Raw genomic sequence first — 19031 nt, 5'->3', positions numbered from 1 at the left:
AAAGCAGACTGAGCCTTGGGCTCATTTTAAATGGCACCATTGAAAGTGGCACACTCCCTCTGTACTGGACCAGAAGATTAAGTCTAAATTTTTGCACTCATGTCTGGAGGGCATTTGAATCCAGAACCTTGTGGTGTACAGGTACGCGCGAGCCCAACTGAGCCATTCTTAGCTTTTTTGACCTGAGATTATTGAATTTATTTCAATATTGCAACAGCCTTGCCTTTAATTTGTCCTATGAATATTTTTGTAATGTTTTGATTACCCCAATTGTTATCAGTTCTAACATCTGAATAGTAAAATAATTAGTTCCTCCCTCAACACTTTCTTTTCCACATACAGGTGAGAAACAACTTGAAGTAGAAATGAAGGTCAATGATGATGCTACAGATGAGAATAGCACTTTGGGAGTAATTGCAAGTATTCATGAACCTTCAAATTCTCATGCCTCTGACAGCTGGCAATCTGCTGTAATAATTTATAACAGTGATGACAATCGGACATCATCAGATATTAGCCTTGTGACTGTCAACCTGACCAATTTTCCCACCCAAGAAGGTAAATGTAGTTTTTGGCATGTTAAGATCAGGTAAACCCAAATGTTTTAAAATTGAGTTTTTAGTTCAAGTTCTGTGGCAGGAGTGACCCATTCAACTTGGATGGATTGCACCTGAACAGAGTTGGGACCAATATCTTTGTGGCAGGTTAACCAGTGCTGTAGGTAAGGACTAAACCAAATTATCAGGCGATTGGCTATCAAGAAGGAGTATTAAGATGTAGAAATAAGGTACATACGTTAGAGTGCATTAAGTTAGAATTCACATCAAAATCATGAAAAGTCTGGACAGAGTAGATAGGGAGAAACTGTTCCCATTGACAGAAAGGTTGAGAACCAGATGATTTAAAGTGAATGGCAAAATCAGCAAAAATCCTTTTTAAAACCATGTGGATTTAGGATCTGAAATGCACTGCCTGAGAATATGGTGGAGACAGGTTCAATCGTGGCTTTCAAAGGAAACTGGATAACTAGCTGGCGAAAAAAAATGCTCTTGCATAGATCCAGCAAGCACGCTTTGGCTCGATGAACTTCTATTCTGGACCAAAAGTGAGTACAGTGCCAATCAATTTCTAAGCCACTGGAGCTTAAAGATGCTGAAAGCTTACTTGAGCAATAAAAATAAAGTTAATGCAAAGTTTACAGGTGAGTTGGTACCATAATTGATAGTTAAACGAACACTCTTGAACAATGACTAGGATTTTACCACACCGCCCAACCAAGGGAGCAAGATGGCAGATAGACGGAGCAAAAAATCGGGAGTCATTGCAAGGATGCTGTACTTGTCAGCTACCCACCTTCACTGGAATATGATCAGCAGCAGGGTAGGTGTCAGGCAACCTACCCACCCTTCGGGTCTCTTCCCACCCCTGCTGTTCTTTTACCAGCTGCAAGAGTTTCCCACAACATATGGCGAGCCTAGTGGACTGGCTATGGTCTCAAGATAGAGCGACAGGCTATTCTGGATCTGATGCCTGATGGAGGGCTCTGCGTAGGAACAGTAAACACCTCCCAAACTTGTTTGCCTGGCCCCGGCCTCCTAATTATTGCCGCCACCACCCTTGCCCCCCCATTCCTGAGCCGGGGCCTGTCTGACTAACACTGATGGCACCACCCCACTTTGCAGTCCAGTTTGCTCAATGGCTGCTTCTGGGGTTCTGACTATAGTCCCATCAGTTGCTATCACTCCCAGTAGCATTGTCAGCCATCTGATTCAACTCTGGGAGGTGGGACATCTCTCACATGGGGGCAGTCCTCAAGCGGTTAGCAACCTGACAGCCATTAAATGTGGTCATTACTTCCTCCTCTGCAGAGGGAGAATCGCCCCAACTTTTCAGCTGAGGCCAAGGGCACTGTCTCCGTGAAAAGTTTTGATCAATGTTTTCTGACAAATATATTCAACTGCATACTGTTGAGTTAGCAAATCTTATTTACATAGGATATATGGCACAGAAGCAGGCCATTCGGTCACCTATTTATTCACCACCAAGTGATATTCAGTCTTAGTTTTTACAGCATACATTCTGGGAAGGAACTGCAGCTGCTCAAAAACTCTATAATAAAAACATTTGTTTCCATGAACCAGTATACAGTATCTTATTGTGAAGCTGTTGTATATAATAATGTAATCTTTCCCAGAATACATTCTAAGATGCAACAATGATGTAATCTTCATTGGAAGTAGCTGCATGTGGTTCAGAATACTTAGCAGGATAATTTCCTCACAGATAAGATATAAGCCACGTTCTTATTTACCATGTAAAAACAAGTTTTGGTGATTTTATTTTGAAATGATCAAGGTGAGGGGCTTCACTGCTGGGATAAAGAACTGTCTAATTTGGAAATAGGTTAAAGATAGGACTACAGTAGTTCCATTTTATTTACCAATGCTGCTGTTATGCACAGATCCTGCTGAGAGTTCAAGATAAAGAAGGAATTTCCCCATAAATATCAACAGCATAGGCTCAAAGATTAGGGATGTTATAATAAGATAAAGGAATTAAGGGCTTTCTAATAGCCCTGTAGATGTGTCTTAACCCCAACCCCCTACTTGAACTCCCATTACACCATGGGATTGTTTTCATGTTCTACATTATAATTCTGGTACATTATGGATAATTGTGTACCATTGGCCCACACCCACAAAGAACTGGACTGGGCATATTCTAAACTACTTCACGTAGGCGTAGGATCCTTATAGTTAGCAGAGAGGATGTTTTCATGCCAGGTGAATTAAAACAAATCTAAAGAATTTTAAAAGCTTTATTAATGGAATACATTCCTTACACTTTTTTTGAGGACAATCTTTTAAACTTGCTATAACATATAATAATTATAATATAATGCATTTTGGAAGATCTAATACAGATCTGGGTATACAGGTCACTGAAAGTGGCAACGCAGGTGGAGAAGGTAGTCAAGAAGGCATACGGCATGCTTGCCTTCATCAGCTGGAGCATTGAGTTTTAAAATTGGCAAGTCATGTTGCAGCTTTATAGAACCTTTGTTAGGCCGCACTTGGAATATAGTATTCAATTCTGGTCGCCACACTACCAGAAAGATGTGGAGGCTTTGGAGAGGGTACAGAAAAGATTTACCAGGATGTTGCCTGGTATGGAGGGCATTAGTATGAGGAGAGATTGGAGAAACTTGGTTTGTTCTCACTGGAACGACAGAGGTTGAGGGGCGACCTGATAGAAGTCTACAAGATTATGAGGGGCATGGACAGAATGGATAGTTAGAAGCTTTTTCCCAGGGTGGAAGAGTCAATTACTAGAGGGCATAGGTTTAAGGTGCGAGGGGCAAGGTTTAAAGGAGATGTACAAGGCAAGTTTTTTTTACACAGAGGATGGTGGGTGCCTGGAATTTGCTGCCGGGGGAGGTAGTGGAAGCAAATACGATAGTGAGTTTTAAGGGGCGTCTGGACAAATACATGAATAGATTTGGAATGGAGGGATATGGTCTCCAGAATGATGGGGGGTTTTAGTTCAGCCGGGCAACATGGTCAGTGCAGGCTTGGAGGGGCCTGTTCCTGTGCTGTAATTTTCTTTGTTCTAATACAGAAATGTTTTAAATCCAGTAAAATAAAATGCAAATTATTTTTTGTTTGTTTAATCTTTCAGTGGAACTTGTGTATGTAATTTACCATCTCAACAACAATGACACAAATCCTTACTTGCAATGGAAGAATCTTGGAAGGCCAGATTTTCCAACAGTGGAACAGTTTCATGTTATCAGAGAAATGGAGGTTTTACTTCAACTTCTATTTTAATATTCAATGAGAATGTTAATTAATTTACACAATTTAAACAATATAGTATTATTATTGATTTATACTTATGTTGAGCATTCTGTGCACTAAAAATGATTTGATATATTCAAATATTACCTTTACAGGTAGAAAAATGTAGAAAACAGTTTTGGTAGATCTTGAGAAATTTTGCATATTGAAAGTTCAAAAGAATATTCTGTTAAGTGAGTTTCATTTATTTTACAAGTATATCCATCTTCATTCTAATACACCTCTTGGAAGCCAAAGGCACAACATTCCATAGCCCTCTTGTTTCAATTTCATTGCAACTTCAGCAGGAGAACCAAAAAGCAAACCAGTTCTTGAAAAACAAGGGCAGAATCTGTGTGTACCATACAAGGGCACAGGTATCACGGAAGCAGGACCAGGGCTATGGACCACCCACACTGGGAGTTCCAACTCCTGTTGCAATTTTGGAGCTTGCTATGTCAAATGACGTATGGCATGCAGGATTGAAATGGGACTTTCAAGGGGATTTAGTCCTGTAAGTGGCTGTTCTATTGTCACAAACCGAGCTGATGTTATCTGCAGGGGTGTTCCAATTTGGAACACCGGTTCGTGGTGGTGTAAAATTTTGGGTGAGGGGTCACATGGAGAAAGTAACCAGCCTGGTCACAGTACAACACGTATTAAAGACTATTTATTATGATTAAGAAAAGACACATATACACAAACAGGACTATAATTATCTAAGACAGTTACGTGTAGGAACTACTAAACACACCCACTCAGTTAATGTAGAAATTATCCTTTCTAATCCAGAGTATATTTGAGATTTCAGAACTCTTTCAGGACTTCCCTCTTCCTAAACAACATCCACTTTTATAGATCTATCAGTAAAGGCCAGCTTATAGTTACCACAATGTATGGAGGAGTTATTCTGGGAAACGTCTCTTAGTTCAGCAAAGATATGGTTTTAACTGTCTTCACAAAGGTTTCTGTACTTTTGCTGCTTGTCTGCCAGCTAGAACTGGCTTCCAGGCTGCTAGGTGAAACCTGCCTCCCTGCTTCCCTGAGTGTTGGTGATTATCCTATTTTTCCCTTTGATTGTTCTCTTTGTGTATTTGCTGTCTGTCCTCAACTTCTGTGGCTCTAAAAAGTTAATACATGTATGCCTCCTCTTGATGGTTCTATTGTCTAGGGTGTTTCCTATTAGCATGACAGTATATTTTTCTGATCTGTCTAAAACCGGCTAACCTTGTTACTGGGAGACTCGCATCCTATGAAATGCCTTTTGAAATTCTGGTGGCTTCTATTTGTTAGTTTTGTTACATTCTTGGTATTTCTTGTTACGAAGCACATTCATGGCATTATGTTATAAAAATGATGCAAGTTTGTCATTAATTCAACAGGACTATTTCTATTTGCTAAAGTATGATGTAATATAATGTCTGACTCGTGTTACCATCCTTACATAAATATTCTGCTTCTATATCGCTTTCTTTTTCATGTCTATATCAGAATTGTATTTCAACGTGCATTTCAGTGTTTTGAGTTTGATTTTGTTTTAATTAGGCTCCTGTGGTTAAGGGACCAATACCATTTCCTCCAGAAGGCAACCTCGTTTTGAAACTGCATCTTCCTATTCCCTCTGTGTATCTGTTGCATATCTGTGCAAAGCCTGAAAGACCTCCAAACCAGGTTGTAATTTGAATTTTATAAATTCTTGTTAGACTAAAAAGCTCAACGATCTTGCTATATAATTGGAAATTAATAGGGCATTAATATTTTCCCTGTATGGACAGTAAAGGAATAGCGGAAATATTGAATGCTTGCAATTGAATTGAATAACAATTAAATCAAAGGATTTAAATGGTTTAATATCAACATCTGCACTTGGTTGCTGGCACTAAAGTTAATAAGAAATGAAATTCCATTTAGTAATATAGAAAGTTATAATTTTTTCACTTTTTTGCATCATTATGGAACTGGTACATTACCCGGGGCAACAACTTGATAATATAGAAATAAGAGTACAAAGTTTATGGGGTGTGAGAGCACAGGAAGCTCAATTGCTACTGAGGGAGCAAGCATTTAAGGAAGAACCAAGTAATGGCAGGACTCTGCATCATTTATACTGACTATTCAAATCCTGCTTCAGGGAGTTGTAACCAACTCTTCTGCTTCCTCTCTGTTTTTATGACAGAAGGGCAGACCTAAAGGGTTGAATTTTGTGGAGCCTACCAGAGTGAGCATTATGGTGGGCAGAATTGAGTGGGAGTTGGTGAATCCCACCTTGTGATCTCCCCCGCCACCCCCCTCAACCCCAACCTGCCCATTCTCACCTAACTCCAGGGATCCCGCAGTGACCCCTGGTGAAGGCCTCAGTGTTGTATCAGCAGCAACCACTGCCAACAGTGGAGAGGCCAGCAACTCTTGGGATAGGACTTCTGGCCTGTGTGGCCCTTGATTACATGGGAGGACCAACACTATCCAGTTAAGGGCTTGATTGCATTCATATAGCATCGGGTCATCAGCAGTATGCTGTCTCCGAGTGGTCTCAAACTGGTGTGGGGTGACGGCGAGTTCAACCAAACTGCTGGAACTAAATCCTACCCAATATCTTGTTATCATTTTTTATTGAGGGATACCAGTGTCTGTAATAGATTAAATAATCCACTGAAAATCAGTTGTAACCAGTATTATATGCTGTACCATCATTTGATATACATATCAGTTGAATGGAAAAAACACACAACAGATCATTAATATCTTGGCAATCCTTGTTGTTGTATGTAATTTAACTGAGTGTTTGAAAAGTTTACATGTTACCAAAGAAATACAGTGTATAATACAGTATTCTAAATAGATTTCTAATTCTCTTCACAGATTAGTGGTGTGAGCTTCATACCACTGACACTGAGACAGGTGGCTGTTACATGGAATGATGATTATGTAAATTCAAAGTAAGCATTTGATCATTGAAATTATCAAACAGCTAACACAGGTACAATGTTAGGGGAAGAATGAAGCCCCTGTGATTAAAGGGATTCAGTTAAAATTCTCTGTGCTGGCTAACAGACTTCCAATCCCTTGATGACTGAAGGATTCTATTAACAGTTTACTGTTTACAAGCTGAGAAGAGAGAGAGAGAGAATGTTTCTAGCTGTAAGTATCCAAAGTTAAAGAACATTAGAACCAGGAGAGTTCTGACCCAAGGTGACTATGCTTAAGATGCTGGTGATGCCTGTGGTCGCATGAATATGAAATTCATTGAAAGACAGAGAGCGAAGTAGTGGTGAGCAGCTGTTTTTCAGACTGGGGGCAATGTACACTGAAAGGGGTCAGTGTCCAGGACTTTGCTCTTTTTGAGGTATATTAACAAGTTGGATATTCAGGTTTGATTTCAAAGTTTGCAGATGACATATAGCTCAAAATTATATGGTCTTGGTAGACATAATGCTTTTATTTTTGTTTTGGAAATCCAAAAAGTCAGGTATTTACTAAAAGAATGAAACTACAAGGTTTGCTATTTAAACAAAATAATTTTACTACCAAAAATCCAACAACGTGAATATAATAACTACACTCTATTTTAATTTGTCATTTATGGTTAAAGATATTAAAAGTACAATGAACCATTTAACTTGTATTCTAAACTGAACTTCTTGACACATTTGAAATACATCCCCAAAAACTCACATCGGAAACTTATCAGAAATTGGAAGATCAGCCACTTGCTCTGAGCACCGTTTCAAAGATTTGTATCAGGATTGAGATTTCTTGGGCCTCCCATTTACTTCTGGTAAAGTTGTCTCTTCAGGTCTCATCCAACTGTCCCACAGTTGAAAACTTCTAGTTCAACACAGGCATCACCAGCATCTTAAGCATAGTCACCTTGGGTCAGAACTCTCCTGGTTCTAATGTTCTTTAACTTTGGATACTTACAGCTAGAAACATTCTCTCTCTCTCTTTCTCTCTTCTCAGCTTGTAAACAGTAAACTGTTAATAGAATCCTTCAGTCATCAAGGGATTGGAAGTCTGTTAGCCAGCACAGAGAATTTTAACTGAATCCTGCTTCAAAGAAATGTTCCCTGCACTCATTCTAAATAAACTATTGAAAGAGAATCACAGTCAAGGAATGCAGTCCACCCTGTGATTACCACCTGTTGACCCTTTTTCTGTTGTTCACTTCCCAAGCAGCTTGGTCACATGATTAGTTCCTGGAACCCAGTTGCTTTTTACAAGAAGTCATTTTTCAAAGCAGTCTCGCTCTTGAAGGGGCCATCACCCCAGTATAAAACAAATTTTCCCCCAAAAGCACATGGGCCATCAAATGGTAAATAGTGAGGAACATAGCAACAGACTTCTGATGCAACGGGCCATAGAATGGCGGATAAAATTTTAGCACAATACTGTGAAGATTTGATTTATCTTCCTATTCTATACAGTCATCTCTGGTATTCCCCAAGGGTGTGGAGATGCCGGCGTTGGACTGGGGTAAACACACTAAGAAGTCTAACAACACCAGGTTAAAGTCCAACAGGTTTATTTGGTAGCTCGTGGCTTTTGCTACCAAATAAACCTGTTGGACTTTAAGCTGGTGTGGTTGGACTTCTTACTGTGTATTCCCCAAGGATCCATTCTTGGTCCCTTCCTATTTCCCAAATCATCTGGTCATTGTTTTTTGTCGGAGCTTGCTGTATGGAAATTGGCAGCCATATTTCCTACTTTACAATTGTGACTGCACTTGAAAAATACTTAACTCACTGTAAAGATATGGTTCTATGTCCAGTTGTGAAAAATGAAATGAATAAAAGCCTTGCTTTTTTAATAATGAACATGTACAGTTTATGGCCTTTCCCATGGCAAACACAGCATATGCAAACGTAGAAACTAGGAGCAGGAGTAGGCCATTCGGCCCTTCAAGTCAGCTCCGCTTTTCAATATGGCTGATCCTCCATCTCAATGCTTTATTCCCACTTTCTTCCCATATCACTTGATACCATTAAAATCTAAAAATTATCTATCTCTTTCTTGGATACATTCAGTGACTTGGTCTCCATAGCCTTCTATGGTAGAGAATTCCACAGGTTCACAACCCTTTGAATGAAGAAATATTTGCTCATCTCAGTCCTAAATGGTCTACCCCTTACCCTGAGACCGCGTCCTCTGGTTCTAGATTTCCCAACAAGGGAAAACATGCTCCCAGCATCTTGTCTTTCCAGCCATAAGACCATAATGTGTAGGAGCAGAAGTGGGCCATTCAGCCCATCAAGTCTGCTCCGACATTCAGTGAGATCATGACTGATCTGATATGATGATCCTCAACCTCTCTTTCCGTCCCTATCCCCATAACCCTGGATACCCTTTGTTAACAGGGCTTGCGAGGTGGCCGGGTATTGCCGGAACTTCAGCCAATATAAAGACTCTCAAAAGTCAGTGTCCCAGTTTAAAGACATATCTTTTATTTGACCAGCGAGTCACAGGGAGAGATTATTGAAGAGTCCCAGACATAGAGCAGCCTGACATCTACAATAAACTCTGACGTATATAGTTCCCGATAGATCAATTATACATTTTTCTTATCAAATTCTTCCGCCTCTCATTAACTTTGAATTAATCATCTTCAATATACTTAAATCATTAATAACATCAGTCACATACTTTAGCCAGTTGCATTTTATCCTCTGACATGATGCTACTTCATCGGTCCATGGAATCCAGATGCTTCCTCCCCTATTGCTGACTCAACTTCCTCTATTGCTTAGCAACCCCAGACGCTGAGATTAAAGTTAATCTTCCCACCATGTCACCGACCAGGTCAGACCTTCTCACATCCGAGAAGGTATTGTCTTATCTGGTGAGTGAATAACTCCATTCATAAGTACTATTACGAAGTGGAGATAGATCATCCCCCCCCCCCCCCTCCCCCCCCCCCCCCCCCCCCCCCCCCCGTCTGAGAACTAACATCTAATCACTCAAAGAGAAGTACCTCACCTCGTAATCTGTTAAAGTGAGTGGGAAGTGTTCTGATCTGTGCTTCAGCAACCTTTAGTGATTAAATCAAAATAATTACCTGACACACTCTCTAAAGTCAACAAGTAACTTTTTTTTTAACTAACAGTGAACAAGTTAACTAAAACAAACGGAATAAAATATGATGGAATGCTGTTTAGATAAACAGTACTTATCAAAATGCTTTTTAAATGTTGCTATTGATCTGCCTCAATTACTTTCTCTGGCTGTTCATTCCATGTGCGCATCACCCACTGCGTGAAGAAGTTTCCCTTCAGGTCCCTTTTTAATCTTTCCCCTCTCACCTTAAACTTATGCCCTCTAGTTTTCAATTCCCCTTCCCTGGGGGAAAAAAAACTATGTACGTTCGTCCTATCTATGCCCTTCATGATTTTATGCACCTTAATAAGGTCACCCCCTCATTCTCCCACATTCCAAGGAATAAAGTCCTACCTGGCCCAATCTCTCCCTATAACTCAGGCCCACTAGTCTTGGCAACATCCTTGTAAATCTTCTTTGCACTTTTTCCAATTTATCGATGTCTTTCCTATAGCAGGGTGACCAAAACTGTAAACAATACTCCAAGTGCAGCCTCACCATATTTATACAAATGTAACATAATGTCCTGACTTCATGTCCTAACTCAATGCCCTGACTGATGAAGGCCAGTGTGCTAACCGCCGCCTTCACCACCCTGTCTACATGTGACAATGCTTTCAATGAACGATGTACTTGTACTCTTAGGTCCCTCCGTTCCTCAACACTCCCCAGGGTCTGACCATTCACTGTAAAAGCCCTACCCTGGTTTGACTTTCCAAAATGCAACACTTCGCACTTATCTGCATTGAAATCCATTTGCCAATCCTCGACCTATTTCCCTAACTGATCAAGATCCCCCTGTAATTTTTGATAACCTTCTCCCCTATCAACAATACCTCATAATTTAGTATCATCCACAAGCTTACTAACCATGTCTTGTACATTCACATCCAAATCATTTATATAAATAACAAATAATAAGGGTCCCAACACCAACCCCTGAGGCACACCATTAGTCTGAGAAACAACCAGCAAACTCTGCTTCCTACCTTCGAGCCAATTTTGAATCCAATTAGCTAGCTCTCCCTGGATCCCATGCAACTTGACCTTCCAGACTGGCCTGCCATGTGGGACCTTGTCAAAGGCCTTGTTAAATTCCATATAGATAACATCTACTGCCCTACCCTCATCCATCCTCTTGGCTACCTCTTCGAAAAACTTTAAAAATTCGTAAGCCATGGCTTCCCACACACAAACCCATGCTGACGATCCCTCATCAGACCTTGAGTATCCAAATGTTGGTAGACCCTGTCCCTCAGAATCCCCTCCAATAATTTACTCACCACTGATGTCAGGCTCACCAGCCTGTAATTCCCTGGCTTGTCTTTGCTACCCTTCTTAAACAATAGAACAACATTAGCCACCCTCCAGTCTTTCGGAACTTCACCAGTTGAAAGAGATTAAGCAAATGTCACTGCAAGGACCTCTGCAATTTCTTCCCTCGCCTCCCACGTAATCTAAGGATGCACTTGATTAGCCCCAGGAGATTTATCCACCTTAATGCGCTTTAAGGCTGCAAATACCTCCTCCCTAGTAATATGCATGTGGCCCAAGACATTACCACTCATTTCCCTTATTTCTTTAGCACCCATGATTTTCTCCTCAGCAAATTTGCAGCAGAATTTCTAGCTTCAGACCTGTTATTGTAGCCACAGTATTTATATGGCTAATCCAGTTTGATTTTCAATCAGTGGTAGCCCCCAGAGTATTGATGGTAAGGGATTCAGTGATAGTAATGCTGTTGAATAAAAAAGATAGATGGTGACATCTTCTGCTTTTGGAAATGATCATTGCCTTGCATTTGTGTGGCACAAGTGTCACTTGTCATCAATCAGTTCAAGCCTGAATGTTGTCCAGGTCTTGCTGCCTGTGGGGACCGACTGCTTTAATTTTTGAAGAATTGCAAAGGGTGTTGAACATGGTATAAATATCAGCAAACATCTCAACATCTCTTATGCTGGCAAGGTCATTGATGAAGCACTGGAAGAAGATTGGGCCTAGCTATTATCCTGAGGAACTCCTGCATCAATGCTCTGGAACCGTGAGTTTGGCCTCCAACAAGCATAACCATCTTCTCTCCCATCTCATGCTTAAATCACAGTCTGAACTTGGCACAAATGCTGCACGTGCCTCATGAAGCTAGTGCCAGTACCACTCACTATATTGGTTTGCTTCCCTCATTTGTTTTTTGTTAGCAAGTTCCAGGAACTAATCACGACCAACCGACATACACAGTGCGTGCTGCAGTTATTCCCTAATTAATTTTGAAAAAGGAAGTCCTGAAAAGAGCATCCATTCTATATTCTTTCTTTGACCAAGGCCGCCAACTTCCACCTCTATAACATTGCCTGTCTCTGACTTGCATCAGCAAATCTGCTGCTGAAACCCTCATCTATCAAGTTGTTGTCACTTGACTATTCCAACACTCTCCTGGCCAACCTCCCATCTTCTACCCTCCATAAATTGTAGCTCTCACCAAATCCCATTGACACTTAACCCTGGTGCTCACTGATCTACTTTGGGCTGCTGGTCCGACAACAGCTGGATTTTAAAATTCAGCTTCTTATTTTCAAATCCCTCCATGACCTCTTTCCTGTTACTAACCTCCACCAGCCCTAAAACTCTTCAAGATCTCTGCACTCCCCTGGCTGTTTGCAAGTCCAATACCACCAGATCTCAGATCTGGTAGTACTGGAAATCATGCAAGAATGGATAAATACTTAATGTACAAGTTCCTCAGCAACTGAAAGTCAAGTTAGTATTTCAGGTAGTAACCCTTAAGGATATCTCTGCATTCTGAGGTAGAAGTCATGGTCTCAACCTGGAATTTTAACTGGAAATGTTCTCTTTTCAGATTCTTACAGGCCTGCTGTTTATTTCTAACTCTTTCTATTTTTAATTCAGGTCTTCAACATTTATAATTTTTTAAATCTCTCCTGTTATCAATGAATATCTAAGATAAAAGGGAGGTATTCTTTGTGAAAATTATCAGAACAATTCCTTAAAGTTTCAAATTTAGTAGAAGACCAGAATGTCATTTTGAAAGGGGAACTTCATTTTATGATAATTTTAAGCATCAGCAACTAATTATTTATCATTTCAAGTGGGGAGTTAAGATAGGTGTGCTTTAAATATTATTTTTTGATTCATGCAGATGTTTGAAAACATTTGAAGTGGAATTTTCAGTTGATGGTAAAGTTTACAAAAGAATCAATGACAAAGATACTATATTTACTATTTTTGTATATTCTCCACTCAACAAGGGAAAAGGTGAGTTTTAGTTTCTTTTCTGTTTCTGCAGTGAACTTAATCTAAAATAAAATGGTCTAAGGATTTTTAACTATATCCATGTCCTACATCTGATTGACAGATAGCATAATCCCGTGGATCTTAATTTTTAAGTGTCTGGCTCCCAGCTTTTATCACCCAGTAAGTGAGATAAGCAATATCCCACAGTTTGAACTATGCTGTTACATAAGGAAGTCACTGAGGCTCCCTATACACAGTCAACCTCTTCCTCACAAAGAATTTAAATGCATGATCTAAATGCAGCAGAACCCTAGCAAGGGTTCAGCCTATATTCCAGCCAATTTTCCAGTTGTAAAGGATACATTAGGGGATACAGTAGCATAGTGATAATGTCACTGGACTAGTAATCCAGAAATCTGTGCTAGTGCTCTGGGGACAAGGGTTCAAAATTTACCATAATATAAAAGCAAAATACTGTGGATGCTGGAATCTGAAACAAAAACAAAAAATGCTGGAAAATCTCAGCAGGTCTGACAACAGTCCAAAGATGTGCGGGTTAGGTTGATTGGCCAGGTTAAAAATTGCCCCTTAGAATCCTGAGATGCGTAGGTTAGAGGGATTAGCGGGTAAGTATGTGGGGGTAGGGCCTGGGTGGGATTGTGGTCGGTGCAGACTCGATGGGCCGAATGGCCTCCTTCTGCATTGTAGGGTTTCTATGTTTCTAACATCTGTGGGGAGAGAATAGGGCCAACATTTCAAGTCTAGATGACCCTTCTTCAGAGCTTTGCCAGCTCTGAAACTGTCTCTCAATGTTGGCTCTATTCTCTCCCCACAGATGTTGTCAGACCTACTGAGATTTTCCAGCATTTTCTGTTTTTGTTTCATGGCTGCTGGAATTTAAATTCAATTAATAAATCTGGAATTGAAGGCTAGACTTGGTAATTATCATTAAACCACTCAGTTCAAGAGCAATTAGGGATGGGCAACAACTGCAGGACTTGCCAGCAACAACCACATTTCATGAAAGAATAAAAAATATGCCACCTCTAGGAATTTAGGAGTCTAAAATATTTTCCTTTTTCTCTCTGTCAGATCATTCTCGGGTGTCTGGTTTCTATCGTATTCGTGCTGTGGATTACTGGGGCAAGCCTGGAGAGTATTCAGACCCTGTTAAATATATTGAAAGGAAGCATTAAGAAAGTTGTGAAGAATAATTGCACTACCTGTGATGGATAAATAAATACATATGCTTCCTTTAAAGGGGTAATTTAGTTGAATACGATCCAGATATATTACAACCAAAGTTATAAAATAATTCTTAGCTTAAAGTGAAATCTAATATTAAATATTTCTACATTTTATACCTTTTTTTACTCTGCAAATTTCACTGAAAAATCGATTTTCTTTGTATCAAAAGTAACGATTTCCCTGAAATGTCTCTAGGCTCAAATCTCAACTTGAAGAGAATACACTTCAACGTTTCTTGAAATGAATTGAAATCCTCGATGAAATTACATCAAAAGATGAAATTAACCATCTTTTGTTCTCCGTATAATTAATTAGCAAAAAAAAAGTGAGTTCAGTTCTGAAAAGCATCATTCACTCTAAATTATTTTACCCATAGCATAACTGAAAAGTATTGATTTTGTAGCATCACTTGTTTTGTAAAAACAATGCTATTCTGTCAATTTATGATTTATATATATTTTTTTGAAAATTAACTGTGTTATTCTATAGCAAAATCTCTACAGAAGGTTTTAAGAATGTGGTATTCGCTTTCAGAGTTAATGATTTAGACAGAAACATTGAAGATTAGATTGGATAGATGGGTAAAGGAAAATGGTTTGAAGGAATGTGAGAATAAAGTGGATAAAGGTGATGCAAACTGTGCCCATGTGGTGGTAAAATTCGGCACAAACTGGTTAGAGTTGTTTCCAAGTTGTCACTTCTAGTTTTCTGTGTGTATTTTCAACTAATACTCTAAAATAAATATATTTTTCTTCTTGCATGTGTATTTTCCCCGCCCTGTGCCGAGCCTCCCCGCCCTCTGCAAAATCAATCATGCCCCTTTAATCTCTATGCAAGAATCCATAGTGAGTTTGGAACACATGCCACATGTAGGGGAGACAATGGCCTAGTGGTATTCTCCTCGTGTCTGCGTGGGTTTCCTCCGGGTGCTCCGGTTTCCTCCCACAGTCCAAAGATGTGCGGGTTAGGTTGATTGGCCATGCTAAAAATAGCCCTTAGTGTCCTGAGATGCGTAGGTTGGAGGGATTAGTGGGTAAATATGTAGGGATTTGGGGGTAGGGCCTGGGTGGGATTGTGGTCAGTGCAGACTCGATGGGCTGAATGGCCTCTTTCTGTACTGTAGGGTTTCTATGATTTCTATGGTATTATCATTAGACTATTAATCCAGAAACTCAGCTGATGTTCTGGGGACCCAAGTTTGAATCCCACCATAGCAGATTGTGGAATTTGAATTCAATAAAAAATATCTGGAATTAAGAATCTATTGATGACCATGAAACCATTGTCAATTGTCGTAAAAACACATCTGGTTCACTAATGTCCTTTAGGGGAGGAAATCTGCCGTCCTTACCGGGTCTGTCCTACATGTGACTCCAGACCCACAGTAATGTGGTTGATTCTTAACTGCCCTCTGAAATGGTTGAGCCAGACACACACATGACATGTTCATTGTTCTGCTGCTCTGGAAGTATCTTCTATATTAACAGCCTTGAAGTTTAATATCTTTATCTTGGATAGAACTAAAATATTCCTGCACCTTCTGACTTGGATTCTCCACTGATGTCCCTGTCATCACCATCTGCTCCTGCTCACCTGAGTCATCAGGTAAAAATCTAAAGTCATCCTTACTGGTTCCATCAAAATGTAAATATCGGAGCTAGTGCATAGACTGTGTGAATCCTGTGAGTGAGGAATCATTGTCTAATGGCTTGAAACCCTGTGAGATCCTGTGACCCTTACAGATATGGGGCTGGATTTTACCTACACTCTGGTACAGGCTGAGTGAGAGCAGGTGAATTGAGGGGAGAGAGAGTGGATAAATTGGTAAGGGAAGACATTATCTTCCTTTTGCCATACTGTCTTGCCAGTAGTGGGGAAGGTAGCGGATGGCCATCCCACCCAGAGGTCAATTGAGCTACTTACTTGGCCAATTGAGGGCTTCTTCCCACCACTGTTGATTTTTTGCTAGCAGTGGGTAGGCTCTCCATCACATGGAAGAGTTGCTTCATGACCCTGATGGACTCTCAGGAGACTGGCTGGGAGTGGTGTACCCCCCTATCCTGGTTGTCTTTAGCTTTCAGAGGGGCTCAGGTTTCCAGATCAGCAAAGGCTGTACCCACAGCAACGTTGCTACCCGCCCTCACTAACCCCCCCTTGCCAGAGCCCGCCTGTCTGGCCTCAGTGCCCAAGACCCCACTTATTTGGTTGGAAGAGCACCATCCATCCATTGAATATTCTTTGTTTTCTTCTCCCCTGACTTAACAGCCCTGTTACATTTTAAAAGGCTCAATTAGACCCAATCTTTGCTCTGGGGAGGAAGGGGCGGGATAGAGTCAGGCTCGTCAGCCTCAGAAGCAGATTGTAATGCATGGGGATGGGGTGAGTGCCAATCAGGCTGCTAAAAAGGCCTGTTTCGGTTCTCGGTACTTCATCTCAGTTGTTTTGGAAGCTGTGGGGCCTTCCAGCCCCATCCCTCATATCTCCTCATCCCATGCTTACTCACACCCTCCCCTTTCAAGACCGTCCATGCCAACCTGTGCCCCACACCCAACCCCTTGGCCCTTCATATCCCCATGCCAAAGCCTCCAAAACCTCAGATTCAAAATGGGCAGACTTCAGGAGCCATGTGATGATAAAGAAGAATAAACCATCAATCTAATAGAGCGCTCACTCAGACACAGTTGATAGTGGAAAATACTCCCATTCGTGAAACCCATTCAAAAATGTTTAATCTTTCAAGTGCTTAATTTCTTGCAAAAACAATCAAACTTCTATTCAGACACCACCTCAATTGTCATTTGATAGCCCTTTTAAATTGTTATGAGCTGTGAATTTAGAACACCCTGTTGCAATTATTTCAGCTTTTGAAACTCAACCAAGCATATATAATGGCTCATGGGAAATATCAACAAAGATCTCTATTGAAACTGTATGAACAAGTGGTAATGTCGCACCAGATGGCCTGCCAATCAAAGCTGTTCAGCAGATTTTTTTTTCCCTTACTGAGAACTTCGGCCTGTTTTTTTTCATATTTAAACGGCAGGGGAATTTAAAACTTCAGATTATAACACTTAAACTGATCTTAATTGACCTTCAAGAGCATTTGCATCTACTCCATCAATTCATTATTCCCGTAGTTTGGGTTAAGACCCTTGGAACAGCCAAAGTGGACTTTTTTGAACTCAGCGCTAAGTTTAAATGACCCTGCAGTGTACAGGTTTCCATCTTGTGTGAACTACACCCCGTTCATTTCTTCTGGTGGCATAAATTGGACCTGTTGGGAATGGGTTGGGACTTCCAGACTTTTGAAAAATCCGGCCCAAAAGTTTATACCTTTCAACCAATGTCCATCAGTCCTCCATCATCATCTCTGTGTATGTCCTGTCCATCAGTTCCAGATGAGAGGTGGCAGTACATTGATATTCACTATGGACCCCATGATAGTTTATGGCATCAGGTCAAAAATAGCCAAGGAAACCTCCTTAATTATTAACTATCACCCTACATCAACTAATGAATCAGTATTCCTTCATTTTGAACAGCTGATGAAAGAAACACTGAAGGCAGTTGCCACATGCCTAGTCTGGCAACTACGTACTTCAGGACTAGGGCCAGCTCAGTTACAGTTGGTGCTACCAGCTATTCTTGGTGATGGGCATTCATGTTTGTGTGTTGTTATGATCCTGTCGGGGACTTTTAGAAGTTTTAAAGAGAATTCTGAACACCCAGTGATTAACTGAAAGAACTAGGTCACAATACTTCACGTTTTTAAACAAAGACAAACTTTACCGTATATAAAGAGAAATCAAACAATGCTAGGGTTATTAAATCAACACTGTAGCTTATAAAGATTTATGCTATAAACTAAGTTTTACTTTTTGCTTTCCCCTTAAGAGTTCCCTTATTTGTTACAAGACTCTTAAAGTTTACTGACTTTGTCTGGGATGAACCCAAAGGTATGGCCTCTAGAATTCACTTTAAATTCTCCTCAGTGTTCCAGCTATTCTTGGAGGCATTTAATTTTATGAGGATCCTTCCTTAGCTTTTGGCTGAGTGATCATTCATATCTTTTCAAAACCTCATGACTATGGTCTTCTTAGCTCTAATTTAGACTTTACTGCATTTTCCAAACTAACTGCTTTCTGCCACCAGGCTAACTGTGAGGGCAATTGTAGATTACTTCCTCTGGTTCCAGCCTAGGCAGATCTTTCAACTTCTTCCCCCTTCACAAATTCCAAAATTGAACTCTAGCCCCATTCAAATTCTGCACGACGAATGATAAATAAGTATTTTCTTGGCTTAAGATACAAGCCCTGCTAACATTTATCTCCTTCCCCCAGTTGAGTGAGCTGTAGCTTATATAAGACCAAAACTGTAACTGTCTTCTTTGAGAAGGAGCCAGATAAATTAAGCAAAGGAAGCTCCTATCCCCCACAGCCCATCTTCACAACAATGTGGCATAACTAGTATGTTCCAGATAGAAGTGTAAATTAATGACCTTTTACCTTCAACACAACTCTTTTATTCTGTAATCCATATGCATATTTATATCTCTAATGGATATGATTGCCCTCTCTCCATACTTGTTGTCCCTACAAATAAACTCCCTTG

General features: G+C 40.3%; 1 protein-coding gene across 3 annotated transcripts in view; it reads left to right on the top strand.

The window, feature by feature from the left end:
• Positions 1 to 19031, top strand: part of idua (alpha-L-iduronidase) — a 231361-nt gene extending 212330 nt beyond the window's left edge. For 2 of the 3 annotated variants that reach the window (XM_078211751.1, XM_078211758.1), the window contains exons 9-15: positions 343 to 558; positions 3679 to 3803; positions 5382 to 5507; positions 6696 to 6772; positions 13078 to 13193; positions 14265 to 15325; positions 15576 to 19031. In XM_078211751.1, coding sequence (XP_078067877.1) covers positions 343 to 558; positions 3679 to 3803; positions 5382 to 5507; positions 6696 to 6772; positions 13078 to 13193; positions 14265 to 14368 — 764 coding nt within the window. In that variant the 3' untranslated portion in view covers positions 14369 to 15325; positions 15576 to 19031. The remainder of the gene's footprint in view (positions 1 to 342; positions 559 to 3678; positions 3804 to 5381; positions 5508 to 6695; positions 6773 to 13077; positions 13194 to 14264; positions 15326 to 15575) is intronic. The other variant, XM_078211767.1, reaches the window with a different exon arrangement.

This window comes from Mustelus asterias, chromosome 1 (genome assembly GCF_964213995.1).
Source record: "Mustelus asterias chromosome 1, sMusAst1.hap1.1, whole genome shotgun sequence".
NCBI classification, from domain to species: Eukaryota; Metazoa; Chordata; class Chondrichthyes; order Carcharhiniformes; family Triakidae; genus Mustelus; species Mustelus asterias.
This window is presented reverse-complemented; position numbering and strand designations above follow the sequence as displayed.